This window comes from Perca fluviatilis, chromosome 14 (genome assembly GCF_010015445.1).
Source record: "Perca fluviatilis chromosome 14, GENO_Pfluv_1.0, whole genome shotgun sequence".
Lineage (NCBI taxonomy): Eukaryota > Metazoa > Chordata > Actinopteri > Perciformes > Percidae > Perca > Perca fluviatilis.
The window spans coordinates 18607802-18627398 of NC_053125.1; the positions used below are offsets into that span (position 1 = coordinate 18607802).

The window sequence follows — 19597 nt, forward strand, 5'->3', positions numbered from 1 at the left end:
GTAAATTTCAATTAATACAAGATGAAACGAATAAAAGACTGTTTGAGAATTAAACCAAAGTTCGGTCTTTGAGTATTTATTTACATTTGCAAATGCAGAGAAAACAGTTTCACAAGTACCATGGCACATCTGAAATGGTCTTCTAACCTAAAGTCTAAACATCCAAACATCATATAGTGAAGAAACTCCGTTAAGCCACCCCTCTCCAAATATCTTTAGCATGCTGGCACTTTTCTAAAAAATACCATAGACAGTCAGAGGATTTTACAACCTTCCATTCTGCTCCTGTGTCTCCTACATTAGACAAAACACCTGCTTATCTCAGGAGACAGAAAGAGATACAGTTCAGACAGTGTTATAGCCTTCTTCACCTTATCTGTAAGAAATAAACAAATGAGGAGCTGCAATTCTTTAGCGAAAATAACTTCTGCTATGCTCAAAGTCTACAAGGCCAGCTCTCTCACTGGTGCCTTTAAGTCTACACATGAACAAATTTAATAATCTTTGTAGAATATTAAAACAATCATTAAGACAATAATGTTTAAAATCAAATTTGCCATCACACCTGTTGCGCATCCAAGTAGTTGCTGATAAAAAGGCACAATAGTTTTATTGTAAAGATAAGCCTAATTTTGCCAGAATTTTCAACAAAAGTGTGGCTTATACATATACAAAGGTGTCCCCGAATTTCAGTTTGATAGGCAGGGAAAATCATAGTATGCTATGCCATAAAAATGTGCCAAAATAATTTACAACATAATGTCACTGAAAATTTCCTAAAAAAATTATAGTAAGGACAGTATGTTATAATATCAAGAAAAAAGGCAATATAGTATGTAATTAAGAAAGTCATGAAAGAAGTCATACTATACTAAGTATAATATTTTGGAAGAAAGTGAAATTATAGTAAGTCAATTAAAGTAAAATAAAAGTTGCATAGTACGTTGAAAAAAAGTCACAAAAAGTATAGTATGTTGAAAAACTCAAAGATGTCATAGTACAATATGTCAAAAAAAGTCATGAAAAAAAAAATAGTATGTTGAAAAAAGTCATAGTATGTATAAAAAGTCATAGTACAATATGTCAAAAAAAAGTCACAAAACATAGTATAATATGTCGAAGAAAGTCAAAAAAAAAAAGAAATCAGTACAATATGTAGAAGAAAGTCATAAAAAGTCAGTATAGTATGTCAATATAAGTCCTTGTAGTATGGCGAAAAAAAGTCAAAAATGTCATAGTTTAGTTTGTCGAAATGTCAAAAAAGTCATAGTATAGTATGTCGAAAAAAAAAGTCAAAAAGTCATACTATAGTATGTCGAAAAGTCATAAAAAAGTAATAGTGTAGTATGGCAAAATAAGTCATAAAAAAGTCATAGTATATCAAAAAAGTCATAAAAAATATAGTATATTAAAAAAAATTACAAAAAGTCATAGTATAGCATATCAAAAAATGTCATAGTATAGTATGTCGAAATAAGTCACAAAACGTCATAGTATAGAATGTCAAAAAAAAAGTCATAACAAAATCATAGTATAGTAAGTCGAGAAAGTCATAGTATAGCATTTTAAAAAAAAAAAAGTCAAAAACGAATGTATGTTGAAAAAAGTAATTAAAAGTCATAGTACAGTATGTTGAAAAAAGTCATCGTATAGTATGTTGGAAGAGTCATAAAAAGTCATAGTACAGTATGTAGAAGAAAGTCATAAAATGTCATAGTATAGTATGTAGAAAAGTCCAAAAAAAAAGTCAGTGTAGTATGGCAAAAAACAAAAAGAAGTCATAGTATAGTATGTTGAAATGTCATAAAAAAGTCATAGTATATGTCGAAAAAGTCAAACGTCATACTATATTATGTCATAAAAGTCATAGTATAGTATGTCGAAAAGTAAAAAGTCATAGTATAGTATGCCGAAAAAAAGTCAAATTCACAGAATAGTATGTCGAAAAGTCTTTGTATTGTATGTCGAAAAAAAGTCATAGTACAGTATATCGAAAACAAGTCAGTGTAGTATGGCGAAAAAAGTCACAAACACATCATAGTATAGTATGTCAAAAAAAAGTCATAGTATAGTATGTCAAAAAAAAAAGTCATAGTATAGTATGTCAAAAAAGTCTGTGTAGTATGGCGAAAAAAAGTCAAAAATGTCATAGTTTAGTTTGTCAAAATGTCAAAAAAGTCGTAGTATAGTATGTCGAAATAAGTCATAGTATAGTATGTCAAAAACAAGTCCGTGTAGTATGGCGAAAAAATGTCAAAAATGTCATAGTTTAGTTTGTCGAAATGTCAAAAAAGTCATACTACAGTATGTCGAAAAGTCATAAAAAAGTCATAGTGTAGTATCTCAAAATAAGTCATAAAAAAGTCATAGTATGTCAAAAAAAAGCCATAAAAATAATCATATAGTATATTAAAAAAAATTACAAAAAGTCGTAGTATAGCATATCGAAATAAGTCACAAAATGTCATAGTATAGTAAGTCGAAAAAGTCATAGTATAGCATTTAAAAAATAAGTCAAAAACGTTGAATAGTATGTTGAAAAAACGTGATTAAAAGTCATAGTATAGTATGTTGAAAAAAGTCATAGTATAGTATGTCGAAAGTCATAAAAACGTCACAGTATTGTATGCAGAAAAAAAGTCATAGTATAGTATGTTAAAAAAAAGTCATGAAAATGTCATAGTAAGTTCGTAAAATGTCACAAAAAGTCATAGTACAGTAGGTCGAAAAAAGTCATGGCATAGTATGTCAATAAAAGTATAGCATGTTGAAAAAAGTCATAGTATAGTTTTTCGAAAAAAGTCACAAAAAGTCATAGTATAGTATGTCGAAAAACATCACAAAAACATCATACTAAAGTATGTTGGAAAATGTCATAAAATAATGTCGAAAAGTCATAGTTGTCCCAATAATATGGGACTGCGGATGTAAATTAGCCCTGCGGCTATAATCCGGCGTGTTTACGTCTGTTTTTGTTGTTTCAATGCAGATGTTCATTAATGTGCATTGTCCCTATCAAATAAAGGATTGACTGATATCAACAATGCAGGTTTGGACCCAAGTGCAGAACAGATAAGGAGAAAGCAGGTGGAGTTCAAATTTTTTAATTAAACTTAATAAATAAAATAAACTTACAGCACAGAGTCCAAAAACAGGCAGATAACCAAGGGAAATCAAAAAGAAAACTAGGAACACTGAAACATGGAGAAACTATCACTGGAAACAGGCGAGACTCCAGAAAACAAGGAGAGACAACGACCGGAGCGCATAGACTGATACACAAGGCAATGAGAGTAGTAACGACAGACAGGTGACATGAGGACTGATAAACAGGTGAAACACATCCAGGTGGAGCAGACAATCACAAAGGCGGGAAAACACACAAGGCAGGAAGTCAAACAAGACATGAGAAATGGCACCACCCCAAAATAAATCAGGAAACTAAACAAAACCCAGGATCATGACAGGGGTAACAATATGAGGACTGGTAACACAAAGTCAGGCTGGCGAGGGACGACACAAAATAAGCGTACAAGGGAAGACATGCTGGGCAGGGCTACAGAGACACGTAAGGCACAAACAGCACAGACACAGAAAACTCAAACACAATGAATAAAACGAGAATTGAAAACCAGAAAAACAAGAAATCAGAAATACGGTCTAAAAGTTATATAAACAACAAAAAGTCTGAAGGCCTCTGTCCACAGAGCAGGACCGTGACAATAGTATGGTATGTCGAAGAAAGTCATGGTATAGTTTGTTGAAAAACATCATAAAGTCCTAGTATAGTACTTCGAAAAATGTCATAGTATATTATATAAAAAAACTGAAGTAATAAAAAAGTCATAGTATATGTCAAAAAAGTTTATAGTATATGTCAAAAAAAAAAGTAAAAAAGATGACTATAATTTAATGAATGTTTTGCATCAGTCCTGCTTTCCCAAAGTCCTGTTGAATAGAGTAATAGGTGACAGTTACCCTCCATGACTGAAGAACTGTAATGTTCCACAAAAAAAAGGTTTTTATTCAAGAACAGTGGAGGAAATATTCAGATAAAAGTACTCCATGCAGGAAAATGTCCCCTCTGATAGATATATTATATTACTAGATTATTATTACTCATGCATTAATATAAAAGCAGGATTTTACTGTTATAGTCATTTGAGATGGAACAAATTTTGTCATTATGGATTCTTTGTATGCTTTCTGTGCAAAAATCAATGCTAAGTAACTGGTAACTAAAACTGTCAGATAAATGTAGTGAAGTAAAAAGAAATGTAGTGGAATAGAAGTATCAAGTGACGTGAAAAGATAATACTCACTTCAGTAAGTATGAATGAGAATGCCACTTTATACTTCTCCAGTACTTGAGTAAATGTACTTAGTAAAGTTCAACAACATCAATTTAAAGACATGTTGCCTGCTGCAGGTGCCTAATTTGTTTTTTTTTTAAACATCCATTCATTAGATGCCACTGTATTGAGTATTAAGGCAATACTTATAGGTTTTTTTGTTTAAGTTGATCTGTGGTTGCATATAACACACACGAGTGTGATCAGAGATAAAAAAATAACCCCCACGTCAGGAAAGAAAGAACCTTAAGAAATGTACAATTTGGGCTTAAAATGCATGAACTGATTTCATGTCTTTCTGTCTGGCAGGAAATGCTTAGTCACTCGCTCGGTGACTCACCAACCCTCTGGAGGTTCGACTTGTTTCTACCCCCAGCATTGACGGTATGACCATCCACAGATGGTCAGCAATGCTCAATCAAGAAACATGTTGCGCGCCATAAGCGCTGCATAGCAGCACGTTTTTGGGCTAAAATGCTGAAAAATACACAAGTATAAAAACCACAAAAGGCCTCTACGTTCACTTGTATCAACAGTCTTTTATTTGGCCATACATTTCATTCATTCATTTAATAATTAATATACATTATATGTACATAAGCAAACAAAGACATCAATGTCCTTGTTTATTCATCTTGCAGTAAAGGTTGGCAGTGCATTCTTGGCCTTTTTACCAGTGTCATTGGGTTTCTTTCATTCGTCCTCTCATACACACATGGTATAAGTCGGCTCAGAGCCGTACCATCATGTGGTCGTGCTGCAAAAGTTCGATCCAGTTCAGCCTCTTCTCAGCAGTCTCTGTTCTGCTCATCTGCGCCAGTACTGAAGAGAGACAGGAACGTTTTTTTTAGTTTTTTTTTTTTTTTTTTTTAGATTGAACAGAATAGAGAAATGTACTTTTTAAAAAGGTCCCATGGCATGAACATTTCACTTTATGAGGTTTTTTTAACACTAATATGCGTTCCCCCAGCCTGCCTATGGTCCCCCAGTGGCTAGAAATGGTGATAGGTGTAAACCGAGCCCTGGGTATGCTGCTCTGCCTTTGAGAAAATGAAAGCTCAGATGGGCCGATCTGGAAGGTTACCTCCCCTTTCTCTGCCTTGCCCGCCCAGAGAATTTGGCCTTCCCATGAGAAAGAGAGACATCAGGCTCGTTCGAGATGAACTGCGCCTCGCCTGTAAAGTAGACGAGAGCAGGCGGCAGCAGCAGGGGGCGGTGACAAAAGTCCGCTCTCAAGTCGGACAGTTTTCCAGCTGACTCCAGCAGCCTTCAGGCTGAACAGGAAGTGACAGAAACACGGTGGTCCGATTCCGATTTAATAAAATGTTATCAGACCCCTATATCAGCTCATACACAGTCTCCAGTTGTTTTTATTATGACAAAGTAGCTGTCAAAATTCTCTACATGCGATCTGTTGCTGATTTTAATAAACAACAGACTGTAGATGATCCGTAATCTGAACAGATTTAGTCTCTCTGACTTTTAAACACAACTATCAGCCACACAACATGTGTTCTGTACAGAATAAGCTTTTAAATCAGACAAATCACAGTTAAAATCCCTCTGATTGAAAATCAATAAAAAGTTTATATAAAACGTCATCATGTTGAGTCGATTCTGAACCAATCAGCTGTTTGATCAGCTGAGAGGCCGGCGTTTCCCAGCATGCCCTGGGTCCACCTGCGTCCGCCTGGCTCTTGCAGTTGGTGAAAAGCAACTGCGCTACCTGCGTCTCAGAACTGCGGCCGCCTTGGTCTCGTGAGATTATCGTTGCCCACGTGTGCATGACGTCAGAGCAAGTCGGGATCAAGTCGGACACAAATCTAACCGGCATGCATTGGGCGCCGATCGCCGGTGATCGATTCTGCGCAGATCTGGCTCATCTCGAACGAGCCTATCATGTCTTTCAAACGAGCAAAGTGGCAGTTGGTCAAGGCCACACCCCCACCCGCTGGAATTCTGCACCAAGGCTGAATTTCGGGAAAGAGACTTCAGATACAGTATTAGGGGACCACTAAGGCCTATATAAAAGCATCTGAAGAGCACCATGTCATGGGACCTTTAACATGTAGCCAGAGGAGGTGCTGCACATTTTAGCCTGTTTAATCCAAATTGTTCATTGGTGACGTTAAGTATGTTGTGTGTTTGGGTACACATACCTGAGCAAACTTGTGTATCTGCTCGACCACAGCAGCAAACAGAGCGCCCACACTCTCATCAATCAGACTCTGCATGTAATGGACTGCCTCTTCGTCCGACAGGTCCAATCTGAACTTGTCCTGCACCTGGAGACAAATGATGAGGTCCATTAAAAACATTATTCAAGATATACCAGTGTAATTACTTGGCTCCATCTAAAGTGCCCGGATAAATAAAGCCCCCATCAATCTGGTGTGACATCTAAACTCCACTGAAATAAAAAAGAAATGTACCTTTTTAACTGTCTTGTCAGGCTCCAGGGCGATGTCTGGAATATTGGCATCCACCATAAGTGAGAACAGATTCAGGATCAGGTTGGAGTATCTGAAGAAATAGAGGGAAGAAGCATTTAACATCAATGGTTTAATATGTGTGGTAATGTATTGTAGTTTTAACCTTATTGTTCCTTACAAAGATTAACTAGGCCTTTATTTGGAGTTGGAGATTTCTGCTGATGTGTCGTACTGTTAATTTTATATATTTTAGTTCACCAGATACAACTTGACTAGACTTCCCATTACGGTCTATTGACATGGACTTAAACCAAAGTCTGAAATGAATCTAAAAACTGGTAAAGTATGAAAATCAAGCGGCAAACACAGATAATTCATCACAGCACACATTTAATGCTATTATTTTTGTCCAAGTTTCTGGAAGCCCCTGGCTGCTTAAACCAAGTCTCTGCAAGTTTACTTTCATGCTCTACTGACATACTTTGGTACCAGTGACAGCATAAAAGGTTCAATGTCATTTGAATGGTTTAAGAAAGTGGTCGGCAAAAATGTAAAATAGACATGATTTGTAGCTAAATTTGTACTAAAACATGACTCTTCTCTTCAAAAAAATTGCTAATTCTGTGCATTTGTGTGTCCGATCTCCTTACCTCCTGAGGTGCAGGAAGGCGGTGTAGCACTGCTTCCTGAACTCCTGGTACTGCTCGCTCTGCATGCCTCCCATCCCCTCCACCATCTCTTTGCTCAGCTTCATGGGTGGAGGCAGTGGTTTGGGGTCTCGACCCAGGATGTAGCCAAAGTCGATGTGGAAGAGCTTTCCTGTATGGAGGAGAGCTAATATTATAAAACTGCTTCATAAGCTAGGTCAGGAAATCAATATCTGAAATTTGACAGGTTTGCCTCACCGGTCTTTGTCAAGAGCAGATTGTCCAAGTGTCTGTCTCCTACTCCGAGGATGTATGTGATGACGCAGTAACCAGCTGGAAGGACGCAGTGAGAGAGACGACATTGATTAACTGCATTTTGCAGGTAGAGCATACCAACAGATTAAACATGGCTCTGTTAAAATAAACTGACTCACCGCAGCTCTTGACGTAGGTGTCCATCACCTCTGAGCTGATGCCGTATGGTCCTTTTTCACTTGGTGCATGCTTTCTGAAGAAGCTCTGTTGAAACAAACGAAGTGTGACTATTGTCAGCTAGAACAACATGTAAGCGGTGTCCAGATTGTTTCTCCTCTGTGCTCACCTGGATGTTGCCTTCAGTAGCCAGGACTTCAGCAACAGGAACAGACTGAACAAACTGCATAAAACCTAGAACAAGAATATAATTATTTATAGTTGTAGTATAGAAAATACAGCAGTAATAAAACACATCTTATATATATATATATATTTTTTTTTTTTTTTTAAACCCTAACTAGCAAATGAAGCCTTATTACTGTATGTATTACATTTTTATAGGAGCCTATTTTCTACCAAACAGTGTTGAGAGGTCATCACTTACCGTGCTTGGTGCTGGTGGCCAACACTTTGTAAGGTGTCAACTTTAGGTCCAAATTCTCTTTCCTCAACAGCTATTAACCCAAAAACAAAACAAATATTGTTTACATTATAAAAGAGACACAATGGAAGCAACAACTGTATTTCTGTGTCATTATCCTTCATGAAATAATAATAAATAAATTAAAAAAATCATGGATACAAATATACTGTAGCTGCATAATACCAATATTATTGTAAACTTTAACATATCAGCTGAAACATTTTTCATAGTAGAAAATAAAACCCAAAGAGATCAATGACTATAAGTGCATAGTAGTCTAATTAAAATAAACTAAAACCACCACTAAATACAGTAAATTCCCATTTATGAAACCCGCCAAAATAAGAGTATTCCTACTTTGTCCATGAGCGAGATGATCTGAAGGATGAGCTGATCCTGTCTCAGGTCGTCTCCATGTTTGAAGATAACTGGGTACATGGCTCCATCCTCAGCCTTGAAAATCAGTTTGGCTGGCATCAGAGCGCTCTGACATACACACCCGAAAGGGAAAAGACTCATGAACAATGTGTCACACCGATACTGGTTTTAGCCAAGACAAAGCAGAGAAGATGAGAAAGTGATTTGTGAGGATGAAAGTAAATTTTTCTGTACCTTGAACAGTGTGGCCGTCTCGGGGACGATGCCTCTGATCCTAATCTGAGGCTCCAGAGGAAGAGGAATCGGCTCGATCTCTGAAAGATTCACCTTCTCGTTGTCGGCCAGCAGAGCCTGCAGCCGCTCCGTCTGTGGACGCATGGGGAGGGAACACAACTCAGCATAGATCAGTGTGCTCATGTGCCGTTGCAGTAAAAAGCAACTGCCATACAAATGAATGATTTTGTAGGAGAAAAAAAAAACCTGTGATTAAAGCATGTTTTAGATATATTTGCACAATAAAATATGGAAACACATACTGCAGAATTTAAATAGGTAGACTCCGAAAGAAAATACTGTTGTAGGTTTAGCAAGTATTTACATGTGCAGGTACTCTGTTGTTACCTTCTTCTTGCGATTTCCGCTCTCCCTTTGCACGGCCTTCATCAGCTGCACCAGTCTGTCTACAAACGTCTGCTGGGCGGCCAACAGCGACCGCATCACCCTCACGCTCTTATCACCCTGGAGGGAAGAGGAAGTGTGTCCATCAAATGGGAATAGACAAAGAAATATATATATAGTACGTGTTGTAGTTCAGTTTGTTGCAGAACCTATACAGACAGTGCTGCTGTGATGCAGACATGTATCACAGTGCAAAAAAGATTAAAGGAATAGTTTGACAACTTGTTGTCTAAATGTATGCACAGTACAATGATTTGTTTTCCGAGGGCCTGACCTTGAGTAAAGCCTGACTGAACCTCCTCATGACGTTCAGGTACATCTCGTGGGTCTTAGGATCTCTCTGCTGGGTGTCCTGATCCTCACATTCCACAATCACATACCTTAAGACGGCACACAGGTTTTGCAGACAGATGAATATAAAACAAACCATGTTCAGCAATAATAAACTAAGAGGCTTTGAACTGCTACTCACCAATACAAATAGTTGGCGAGTGTGGAGTTCTTGCAAGCACGGGAGATGAGAAATGTGCACAAGTCTTGCTACAAAGAGATAAAGAAAACAGAAATACTTTTAAGATTTCTGGCACAATACTGTGTTTCTGACTCCCTGTTGCTTCATCAACTGATGAATGTCTGTGTGTTATGGGAAGATTAATACGGATTAAAACTATATTCCCCAATATAACAGTTTCTTTGCTCTACTTTTCTGTTCAGCAACATTTTGCCTTCCCTACCTCTAGATTCTCGCTGTCGGCCCCTTCCTTGCCTTTCTGCGTGGCAGTGGAAGGTCCAGATGTGCCAGACAGGATTTGGGAACTACAGATAGAGAAAAGAAAAAGTCAGAGAACATGGCAATTAAAAAGTTAAGTGCACTTTTACTTAAACTGGAGACATGGTGTGTTTTAGACTCTCTGCCTCCGGATTCTGGCCAGAGCTCTAGAGAGTCACGCCAGTAAAATCACAACACCCTAAGAGTTCATTACGGCTTCTGAAAGAAAAATAATCAAATTCTGCAAAGCAGCAAATACTCTCCAAACCAGTCAGAATTCCTGAGGTAAATTTAGATCTAGGCAGTAAAAAACAAAACAAGAAAAATAATCACTGGAGGTACGACAAATGTTTCGCTTCTCAGTGTTATTTTTTTAAACATTTTAACAACTGACCACAACAGAACCTCCACATGTGCCTTGCTTCTGTCAAAGTTGCTAGTAGTGTTGACGTATTTATGATCCATAGCCACAGTAGCCGTTATAAAGTCTCATCCAAATACTGACCTGTCCAGTGCGGAGTCATCTGAAAGTCCCTGGATGTCTCTCTTGCTGCCTGGCTCCAGGCCGCCCTGAATATCACCAAAGTTCTCGTACTTGAGTGCCTGGACCAGCTGGAGAAGATACATCAGCAGGTCCTAGAGAGAGATGAGACGGGAATAATTATGCAAAAGACTCTTTCTTTCCAAAGTACTTAATATTATGGATTTAAAGCTCAGGTTTATCGTTACATAACTCATACATTTTTAACAGCACTGTCTTCATACTTTTGTGATAAGCATACTTTGGAAAGTAAACTTTGGAAAAAAGCTTTGTCTTTTTTTTTTTTTTTTACACATTAAGTCGTCATCATCATCATCATCATCATCATCATCAACCCACACAAGTATACACTCCTCCTGACCCCCCTCAGTCCTCCTAAGCCTACCTCATCATCTGCCTGCTGCAGGCGTGCCACAGCGTAGCGTCTGACCGTGGGGTTGGTGAACTGGGAGGACAGCAGCTCCAGGGAGTCCTCCACATCCATCGGCCTCCACTTCCCCAGCAACTCCAAAGCCTGCTTGGCCTCCTGGGGCAGATCCCAGTTCACACACTTGAGGAACTTTGTCAAGGCCTGTGGCGAGAGATGGAGGAGGAGGAGGAAGCATTGAACATGTGGGAGAGAAGAGGATGGAGATAAGATTCTGAGTAGACTTGGGTATGGCAGAGCATAGTCTCGCATTACCAAAGCACATCTCCACAGCGCTGTGGAGTAAGGTCTGGCTACAGCACACATACATTCTAAGATAGGAGAAGAAGAAAAAACGCTCTGGGTTGTTTGCATTTCTTTAAACCAATCCCAATCGTCTTGGGCGGCGCTAAACTCCGGACGCAGTGACGGTGGCTCTGCAAAATAGTCTCAGGTTCACACAATACAGGAAGGTGAGCCATTTAAATTAGCTGGATACATGGTTAAACTTAATTTGCTCTTACCAATGTATCCCCGTGTGTACTTTGTCCAAACAATCCTCTCCAAAAGGTCCCAAAACATCCCAGTTAGATAGTAAAAGCCCTAAACATATTATTTGTAAATCTTTACAATCATTCCCTGAAAGAACCAAGGAGGCCTGCCTTATTGTACGATCCAAATTTTCCTCCAAATTTGCCATTTTCAGCATGTAGCTTGCTAACTCGAAGTTTGTTGTCGTTTCCTGAAACAAAGGGATTTTGGGAACGGCAACACATAGAGCGAGGAAGGTGAAGGATATCGCGCTGGATGTCAGGCAATTGTCCTGGAAATGTACTTCCTTTGATCCAGACTAGTCAGAGCATAATATATCAAACACACACACACACCTTCTCCTGTGTGGTGAGGTAGTATCTGAACTTCCACACCAGGTCCTGTTCTTCAGAGCTCAGCTGCTTGGTTGGAGGGTAGCTCACGATGATCTGTTGGTGCATACAGACACACCCAGATCAAATCCATTTCAGCGATTTACAAAAGCAGACATGGTAATGACATAACAGGGCATCCCAAACCTATAAGCAGTATTTTTAACTTGTTTATTAAATGTTTGAGATCTCAGATAGTCCATTAAAAATAAAGGCACTTTGACTTGAAAGGAAAAAGGAAAAGAAGACAGCTGTATGTGCTTTAATAAATAACGGCTGTATCTGCAAGTTAAATGCCTTGATATCCTTCTTTGATACTGAAAATTGAAGCGCTTCAACTGAGCATAACACCTAGAGAGATTATCCTTGAGTATTAATATCTGTGTTAAAACAGTTTGTTCCGGTACTAAGCTGAGTTACATTCAAAGTCACTGTTAAAGCACACAAATGCAGAGCCAGCGCTGTTAATTCAACCAAATAATCACCAGTGATACTGCTGAACTGCTAATTTGACTTTTCAGGAGTTTGAGGTCCTATGACATTCTATGATGATGGGTTTGACTTAAACTAAAAAGGAGACTGAGACTGCTTTAAGGTTGTGGCTCCTAAACTTTGGATATGTGGACATCTTTAAAAAGCATCTCAAAACTTGCCTGTGTTGCCATTTCTATTATTTCTATTAATTAAAATTAAATTGTTTTTACTCCTCTTGAGTCTTTATTTTATGTCTGTATTATTACAGCTCTTGAAAGATGTTATATTAATAACACTTACTTAGTTACTGTTGGAGTTGATTATGTATGGACCCTAAATAAAAACTAGACTGCTTGTTACTTACATTAAGCTGGTCACGTGTGGCAGCGTTGGGCTTCAGGTCGTGATCTGAGGGCCCACTGCGGAGGCTACGAGCCAGTTTGTGATGCTTGCTCTCAACCAGGTTCTCCTGTAGAAAGACCATGGACCATTGGAAAATACTGCGCGCATATATATATATATATATATATATATATATATACTATAAATTAAACATGCCAAATTACTGTCTTATTTGTACATGAATGCACTTAAAAAAAATCACTGTGTGTGTGTGTGTGTGTGTGTGTGTGTGTGTGTGTGTGTGTGTGTGTGTGTGTGTGTGTGTGTGTGTGTGTGTGTGTGTGTGTGTGTCTCTCCTCTCACCATCCCCATCTGTGGGTCAGGAACTTTGACGATGTCGCAGCTGGTAAGAACAGGTGATGTGTCGTCTCCATCCTGAGTGGGGACAAAGTAAAATAAACCAATCAGCTGGCACCGTTTTCATTATGATTCATGGATACTACATATTACAATTGCACCTAGTTATTTGCTTAGAAATATGAAAATACCTTTTCATAGTAGACAATGCTGTATTCCTTATCATTTGTTTTGACACGGGGAAACTCCACCATGAGGTACATGAAGTTAGAGCTGCGTTTCTCACTCTGCAAACACATATGAAGAAAACGTTTCAATTCAAAACACAACAAATAGTTAGTTAAGTATATTATAACTATGTAAGAAGTGGATACTAAGTAAGAGACTATTATTTAAAAAATTGCGGCTGACACATGCAAACACTTAAACCTACAGCAGAAAAAAGGTTGTGAACACAACATTGACATATCACCTCAAGTTGATATGGCTAACGTGTTATTTACACATCCATATTAGCATTCATTGGAGTTGTGTTTCTGGTGAATATATTAAAACATAGCGGTCCTTAGAGCTAAATGCTAACATCAGCACGTTAAGCTGGAAAAATGTTTACCATGTTCACCATCTTAGTATAGTGTTAGCATGCTAACATTTGCTAATTAGCACTTAACACAAAGTACTGCTGAGGCTGATGTAAATGTCAGTTTAGCAGGTATTTAGTCATAAACCAAAGTATTGGAAAACATTTAAATATCGACCTGACTGTGGCGATAGATGAAAAGTTGAGGGTTTACCAAACTTATTAGAATTCATCCTGAGGGGGACATGAATGTCTGTACAAAACCTCACAGCAATCCATCAAACAGTTGTTAAGATATTCCAGTCTGGACAAAGTGGCCTTTTCTACCACAGGAATAAAAAAAATGCTGTTTTGAAACACAATGGAGCTAAAACCAACTCACCTCGTTGATCATCTCAATTTCTCTGAAGGTCAGACGGTCCAGCCAGTCAACCTTCACCATGTGGCCCTGTCGATGGGCCTTTGTCAACTGGATGGAGAGAGAAAGCGAGAAAGAAGGGAGGAAGAAAGAGGATAGGGAAACAGGAAAAAAGGTTTACTAAAATACAAAAAAAAACACAGAGGTTGAGGTTCTGTTGCAGCAGAACTGGACACAGCAGGGTGGCTGATGTGCAAACAGCTCAACCAATCATGCACAAATCCAGTGCCAGCAGCCAATCCAGCATCTCCGGTCACACACTCAGCAGCCAATCCACTCATCAGTCAGTGTGGGTGTCGGGAATGAAAGCACAGGAAGACCACAACTCAGCTGGTTAGAATTAGTACTCACTCTTTAAAATAACATATGACAAAGTAGTGGTATCAGCCTAGAAAAAACTTTGGATATGATTAAGGCAACTGCACTCAGAATTAATAAAAAAATATATTATAGAAATTAAATGTTTAAAAAAAACCTGATGTAAATCAGATGTTTAAATGAAATTATCTCCTTGACACCCTCCCATAAATATTACAAAAAGCTGCAACAAGTTGGCAAATTTTCTTGTGGCAACATAAACAAGAAAAACATGCACGCACACTTACAAAATACACTAATGTATGGCAACAGCAGAAAACTTAAAAAACAATGTGTGTGATGCTTTCAAGAATGCAGCCATACACCTTGACAGACAAGTATTTACACCAAAATCTGGGTCAAAATGTATTTGTAAATGCATTGAAATTGTTTATACAACACTTGGGGTCCCCACTTAGAACACTGCAAAGTGTTCAGGGATTTAACAGACGAAGGACGTATTTGTACGTTTAAATAATGATGTGAACTTCCCTGACACAGTCTTTATTGTTCTAATGTGGTAATCCGCATTTAAGCAGTTCGAGATACATAAATCACTTATATATAAGTGATTTGCAAATACGTTTGGACCAAGGCCTTCTTCACACACATACAGTACACAAACACCACACACACATTCTGCATTGCCAACACTAACTCCTCCACTTGTACTCACATCACTGAGTACCTCCAGGTCAGGGCCCTGGAACAGATGATGGTTTAGACACGGCTTCGTATCGGTGGGTTTCTCTCCTTTTCCAATGCACATACAATGTTTCTTGTTCACCCTCCATCTTATTTATTTCTACCACAAACACACACACACACACACACACACACACATATTCCTATCCACACCACTGCACTCCCTTTTCCTCCCAATCCTTAACCCTGTTCTCCTTTCCACAGGCATACGGTATTGTACCTTGGCAAGTCTGCCCATTTGGTCCTCTGACAGGCTGCTGCTGGTGCGTCCTGGTGTGGTGGTGGGCTCTCCTCCATCCCCCTCAACACCCGGCCAAACCTTCAAGTCATGCATCCCTTGCCGGAACATACTGGAAGACAAGAGAAGAAGTTTTTTTTTTTTTTTTTTAGTGCACTTTTACAAAGAAATCTTACAAAATGCAGCTGTGAGGTGGAGTCAAAGCTGATCGTTGAACCTGGTAACAAAACAGAACTTTCCAACATTGTTTTATTGTATCAGTAACAAACCACAAGGAATAGTTTGAGGTTAGACTCACCCATATTTGCCAAACAGGGTGACAGTGGTTCCCCCTACAGGGACGGCTCTGCCAGGCCCATAGATGTCCCACACTGTGAGAGCAACCTGGGCACTTTGGGGAAGGTCTGGGTACTTGACTGGCAGTCGCAGCCACTCGTTCCAGCTGCACACGACAGCAGGACAGAGGTTAGAGAGTAAAAAGAAAGGAAATAAAGGTCTGAGGAACAGAAATTTATTGGAGGGAGTTTAGTGTCTTTTCAGCTATGAAGAAGGTAAAATAACAATAGGGCACACAAGAGGGAGCAGATAAAAATACTCTCAAAAACATTACAGAGATGTTTTTATGTAATTTTGGGGGGAATGTCTAGTTCATTTGATGTCACAGAGAGTCTTGTGACTGAAAAGAGAGAAAACACACAGAAAGAGACAGCTTGGTTCTCACTTCCAACGTGTACTGAACGCTTTGTACGAGGTGCGAACGGGCAGGGCGAGAGGTTTTCCTTCAGCAAACACCTGACAGGTGACATAGAGGTCTGAGCAGTTCTCCTGGTAGAGGCCAGAGAACCGCAGCATCGGGTCCTCGAGCAGAGCTTTGTAGCTCTTCTGCTCTCGTTTCCCCTCTAAACTGCCTCTGGAAAGAAGAGAGAAGAGACAAAATGGTGGTGAGAAAGACAAGAAACAAATATGTTGTTTGCTAATGTTAACAAGAGTGCTCAACTTGTTCTCTTACAAATATGTCAACATTTGTAAACTATTTCTTGGAAGGTTTGTGTTTTTTTTCTGGCGTTTCCTTAAACATCACTTTTACAGACTGGGCTTTAAGTTGATTTAGATTTTCCATATTTTAATTCAAAAAAGAATAAAGACTAGAGACTCTGATGATAGAGAAATGTGATTACAACAACTTAAATAACGTGTTTTGGGATGTTTCTTTTTTTGCTCTTTAACATATAAAATAGGAGTATAAGGACAAATACAAATACTAATTTACATCAACAAATAAGCAGAAAGCTATTTCCATAGATTTGTTAATCTACATGCAAACGTTTTCTTTTTACAAATTCTGATGTTTGTTCTTTTCTTTTTGCTCTTAATGTGAAAAAAAACTAGCATGTAGTGTACACTATAACTAGACTGACTGCATCAGTAAAGATGGTTAATATGTATTTCGTTAAAATTGAGATGAGAGAGAAAATCCGGACACAGTTTACAATTAATTAGACCAGTTATACTGAAACTCATGAGATCTGCATATTTTAATAATGACAGGTGACAGTGCTTTCAGATCAAAAGTCCTGAAAGTTAGCATCAAATGTTATTCAACTTCGGTCAAATGACGGTGGATTCAGTTTACTGGTTTAGAATATAACTTTACGGTCCCAAAAGCAGGGAATTTGTCTTTAAACGACAATATATCATTGATTTTCGATCACATTTCTGTAACAGGCCTATTGGTCGATTAATTAGAATCAGTGAATTATAGTGTGATTTTTCTTTTAATGTATTGGGTTTCATTTTCACAAATGTGAGGAGTTGCTTACTTTTCCTTCAGCTGTAGGTCTGACTAGAAATACAACTAAAGATTTGTATCATTGTCAATTCATTTGTAGATCATGCTCTTTAATAATCGATTAGCTTCAGAATGCCAATCTTCAACGTACTCGTTTTATCAGCTCAAATGTTCAATTTGCAGCCGTATAATGTAAATCATAGAGAACCAGAAAATCATTATATTTGGCTTGAGGTAATGCTTATTCAATTATCAAAATGGTCAGCTATTAATTTCCTGTACATGGACTAATTAATTAACTGACGAATTGTTTCAATACAAGGTCAGACTACATCTCTAAACACATTTTAACACATTTCACTCTGGGATTTGTTGTGATAAACATGACATTTACTTGACCATTTGATTAAAATTGGATAGATTAACTGACTGTTATGACATAGTTTGAAGTCAGAAAAATATGTCAATGAGACACGCCAACACACACATATAGGAAACATAGCAAGCATCCTGTCAAGTCACAAGATAGATTAGTTACACCGCCTGACCAAAGGCGACGCATTAAGTACAAAACTTACATCTTAAGTTGAACGTTGATGTCCAAGTCACAGCTGTAAACATAGTTAAATTTATCAGTGTCCATCTTCCGACGGGGGAAACACTAAATGTTGAACAAAAACCTGACGACTTCAACATGAAACCCCGGACGGTTATAAGGGACTTTGCAAGCGGTTGGGTCTGCGACAAGGCCTCGGCTCAGCACAAAACACTTTGCGAACCCCCGTTTAAACTACTGCTCACAAGAAAAGCCACTTAATCAGTCTTTACACACGTTTAAAAAGATTACTTGGAGTGCCTGTATTCAAGGTATGGACATTATTTTAACGGATGCCCCACCGGGCATGATTTTATGTTTTTGATAGCTTCACAACAACACAGCATCAGCCAAAAATCTACAGTCAGGCTAAAGTAGTCGATCCTCGATGCTGTAGGAGTGAGAAAACCATAAACTGAGCAGGCAATCACACATCGTGTATTGATTCGTCGAGCCTGATTGGACCAACGAGGAAGTAGAAAAGAGGCGGGGTTTACAGCCTGCTTATAAAAGGGACAGTGCACCCAAAAGTGTAACGTTAACAAAGCATTCTTTTGGCAATTATATACAGCGCTTTATTTATTTTTATTTTTTTCTGTATTTATCTGTACTTATTCCCCTTTGGAGACCAATAAAGGCTTACCTCATCTCATCCTATTTTGTGAAAATATTGTACTATATAATGCAATGATTTGTACTAAAATAAATAATATCTGTGTAGGAAATGTCTGTTTCCGAGGATCCATGTCTTTCTTTCTTTCTTACTGTGTTTTTGTGGGCTTGGGAAAAGAGACAAACTGTTTTGCTAATTTGACAAAACAACATACAATATATTTGATTCATATTCAATATGTATCATTGATATATCAATATGGCATGTAGAGCATACAACGTTATGTACATTTGTTGTTTATTTTTCCCAGTTTATAAAGTTAACATTTTAATTATATGATATAGTTTATTTCGTCCTTATGTTTATATGCTTAAATGAATGATTACAAATACAAAATCAATTGGTTATTAGCTACACCTCCTTCATGTATAATATAATATTATTGTTTTTATGTATTTTTGGATATGAAAGTCAATTAAAATAAAGTTGTATATGTTAGGTAAATGTAAACATTGAGGATAACAAAAGAGAAATTAATAAATTATGGATGTATTAGCTATTAGGGTTCCAATATTGCAATTTAAAAATTGAAACCTTATATAAAGCAAGTACATTTGTATTTCTTCATTTTGTGTGCCTTCGCAAATGTTTTTTTTTGTAAAGCTATGTAATTTTTAAAACAAAATTCCTTTATTTTCAACTGCACTTTTAGTATATTATAGGTCCAAATTGGATGGGATTTATTTATTTATCAATAGCAAATCAGACATAGATATATGTATAGTATCAGAGAGATACAATACCCTGCTTGCCCTAAAACATAATAATAATAATAATAATAATAATGATAATAATAATAATAAAATTGATGCACAACATTTAGGTAATGTGAACTAGGCATGCTCTTTAAAATTGCATTGTACTTAAGATACAGTTTGTCTATGGAAGATATTTATTGACTGTGAAGAAGTCCCAACAAAAACAGTCCTGTTACCAAATGATGACAGCCCCTTGAACTTTCAAACAAAGTTCTCCGCAGTTAAAACACACTTGTCCCCAAATAAAGTGCATATCCGTGAAGGGCAACAGGCGTGTGACAGGAAAA

At 37.7% G+C, this 19597-nt stretch overlaps 1 protein-coding gene across 2 annotated transcripts; it reads right to left on the bottom strand.

The window, feature by feature from the left end:
• Window positions 1–4871: 4871 nt before the first annotated feature.
• pik3c3 (phosphatidylinositol 3-kinase, catalytic subunit type 3) lies at window positions 4872–18271 on the bottom strand. Of its 2 annotated transcripts, XM_039823285.1 has the most exons (26): window positions 17863–18271; window positions 16217–16405; window positions 15794–15937; window positions 15478–15607; window positions 15229–15255; window positions 14160–14246; window positions 13389–13484; window positions 13204–13275; window positions 12863–12967; window positions 11989–12081; window positions 11081–11266; window positions 10660–10790; window positions 10120–10201; window positions 9858–9925; window positions 9660–9765; window positions 9329–9445; window positions 8942–9073; window positions 8687–8815; window positions 8291–8360; window positions 8033–8097; window positions 7866–7950; window positions 7690–7764; window positions 7435–7603; window positions 6785–6875; window positions 6512–6637; window positions 4872–5174 (listed from the first exon to the last, which is right to left on the bottom strand). In XM_039823285.1, the coding sequence occupies exons 1-26, from the start codon at window positions 17925–17927 to the stop codon at window positions 5160–5162; spliced, it is 2655 nt and encodes an 884-aa protein (XP_039679219.1). In that variant the 5' UTR covers window positions 17928–18271; the 3' UTR covers window positions 4872–5159. The 2 variants fall into 2 exon arrangements, with proteins under 2 accessions (XP_039679219.1, XP_039679220.1); XM_039823286.1 differs by lacking the exon at window positions 15229–15255 and having other exon boundaries at window positions 17863–18270.
• Window positions 18272–19597: the final 1326 nt, after the last annotated feature.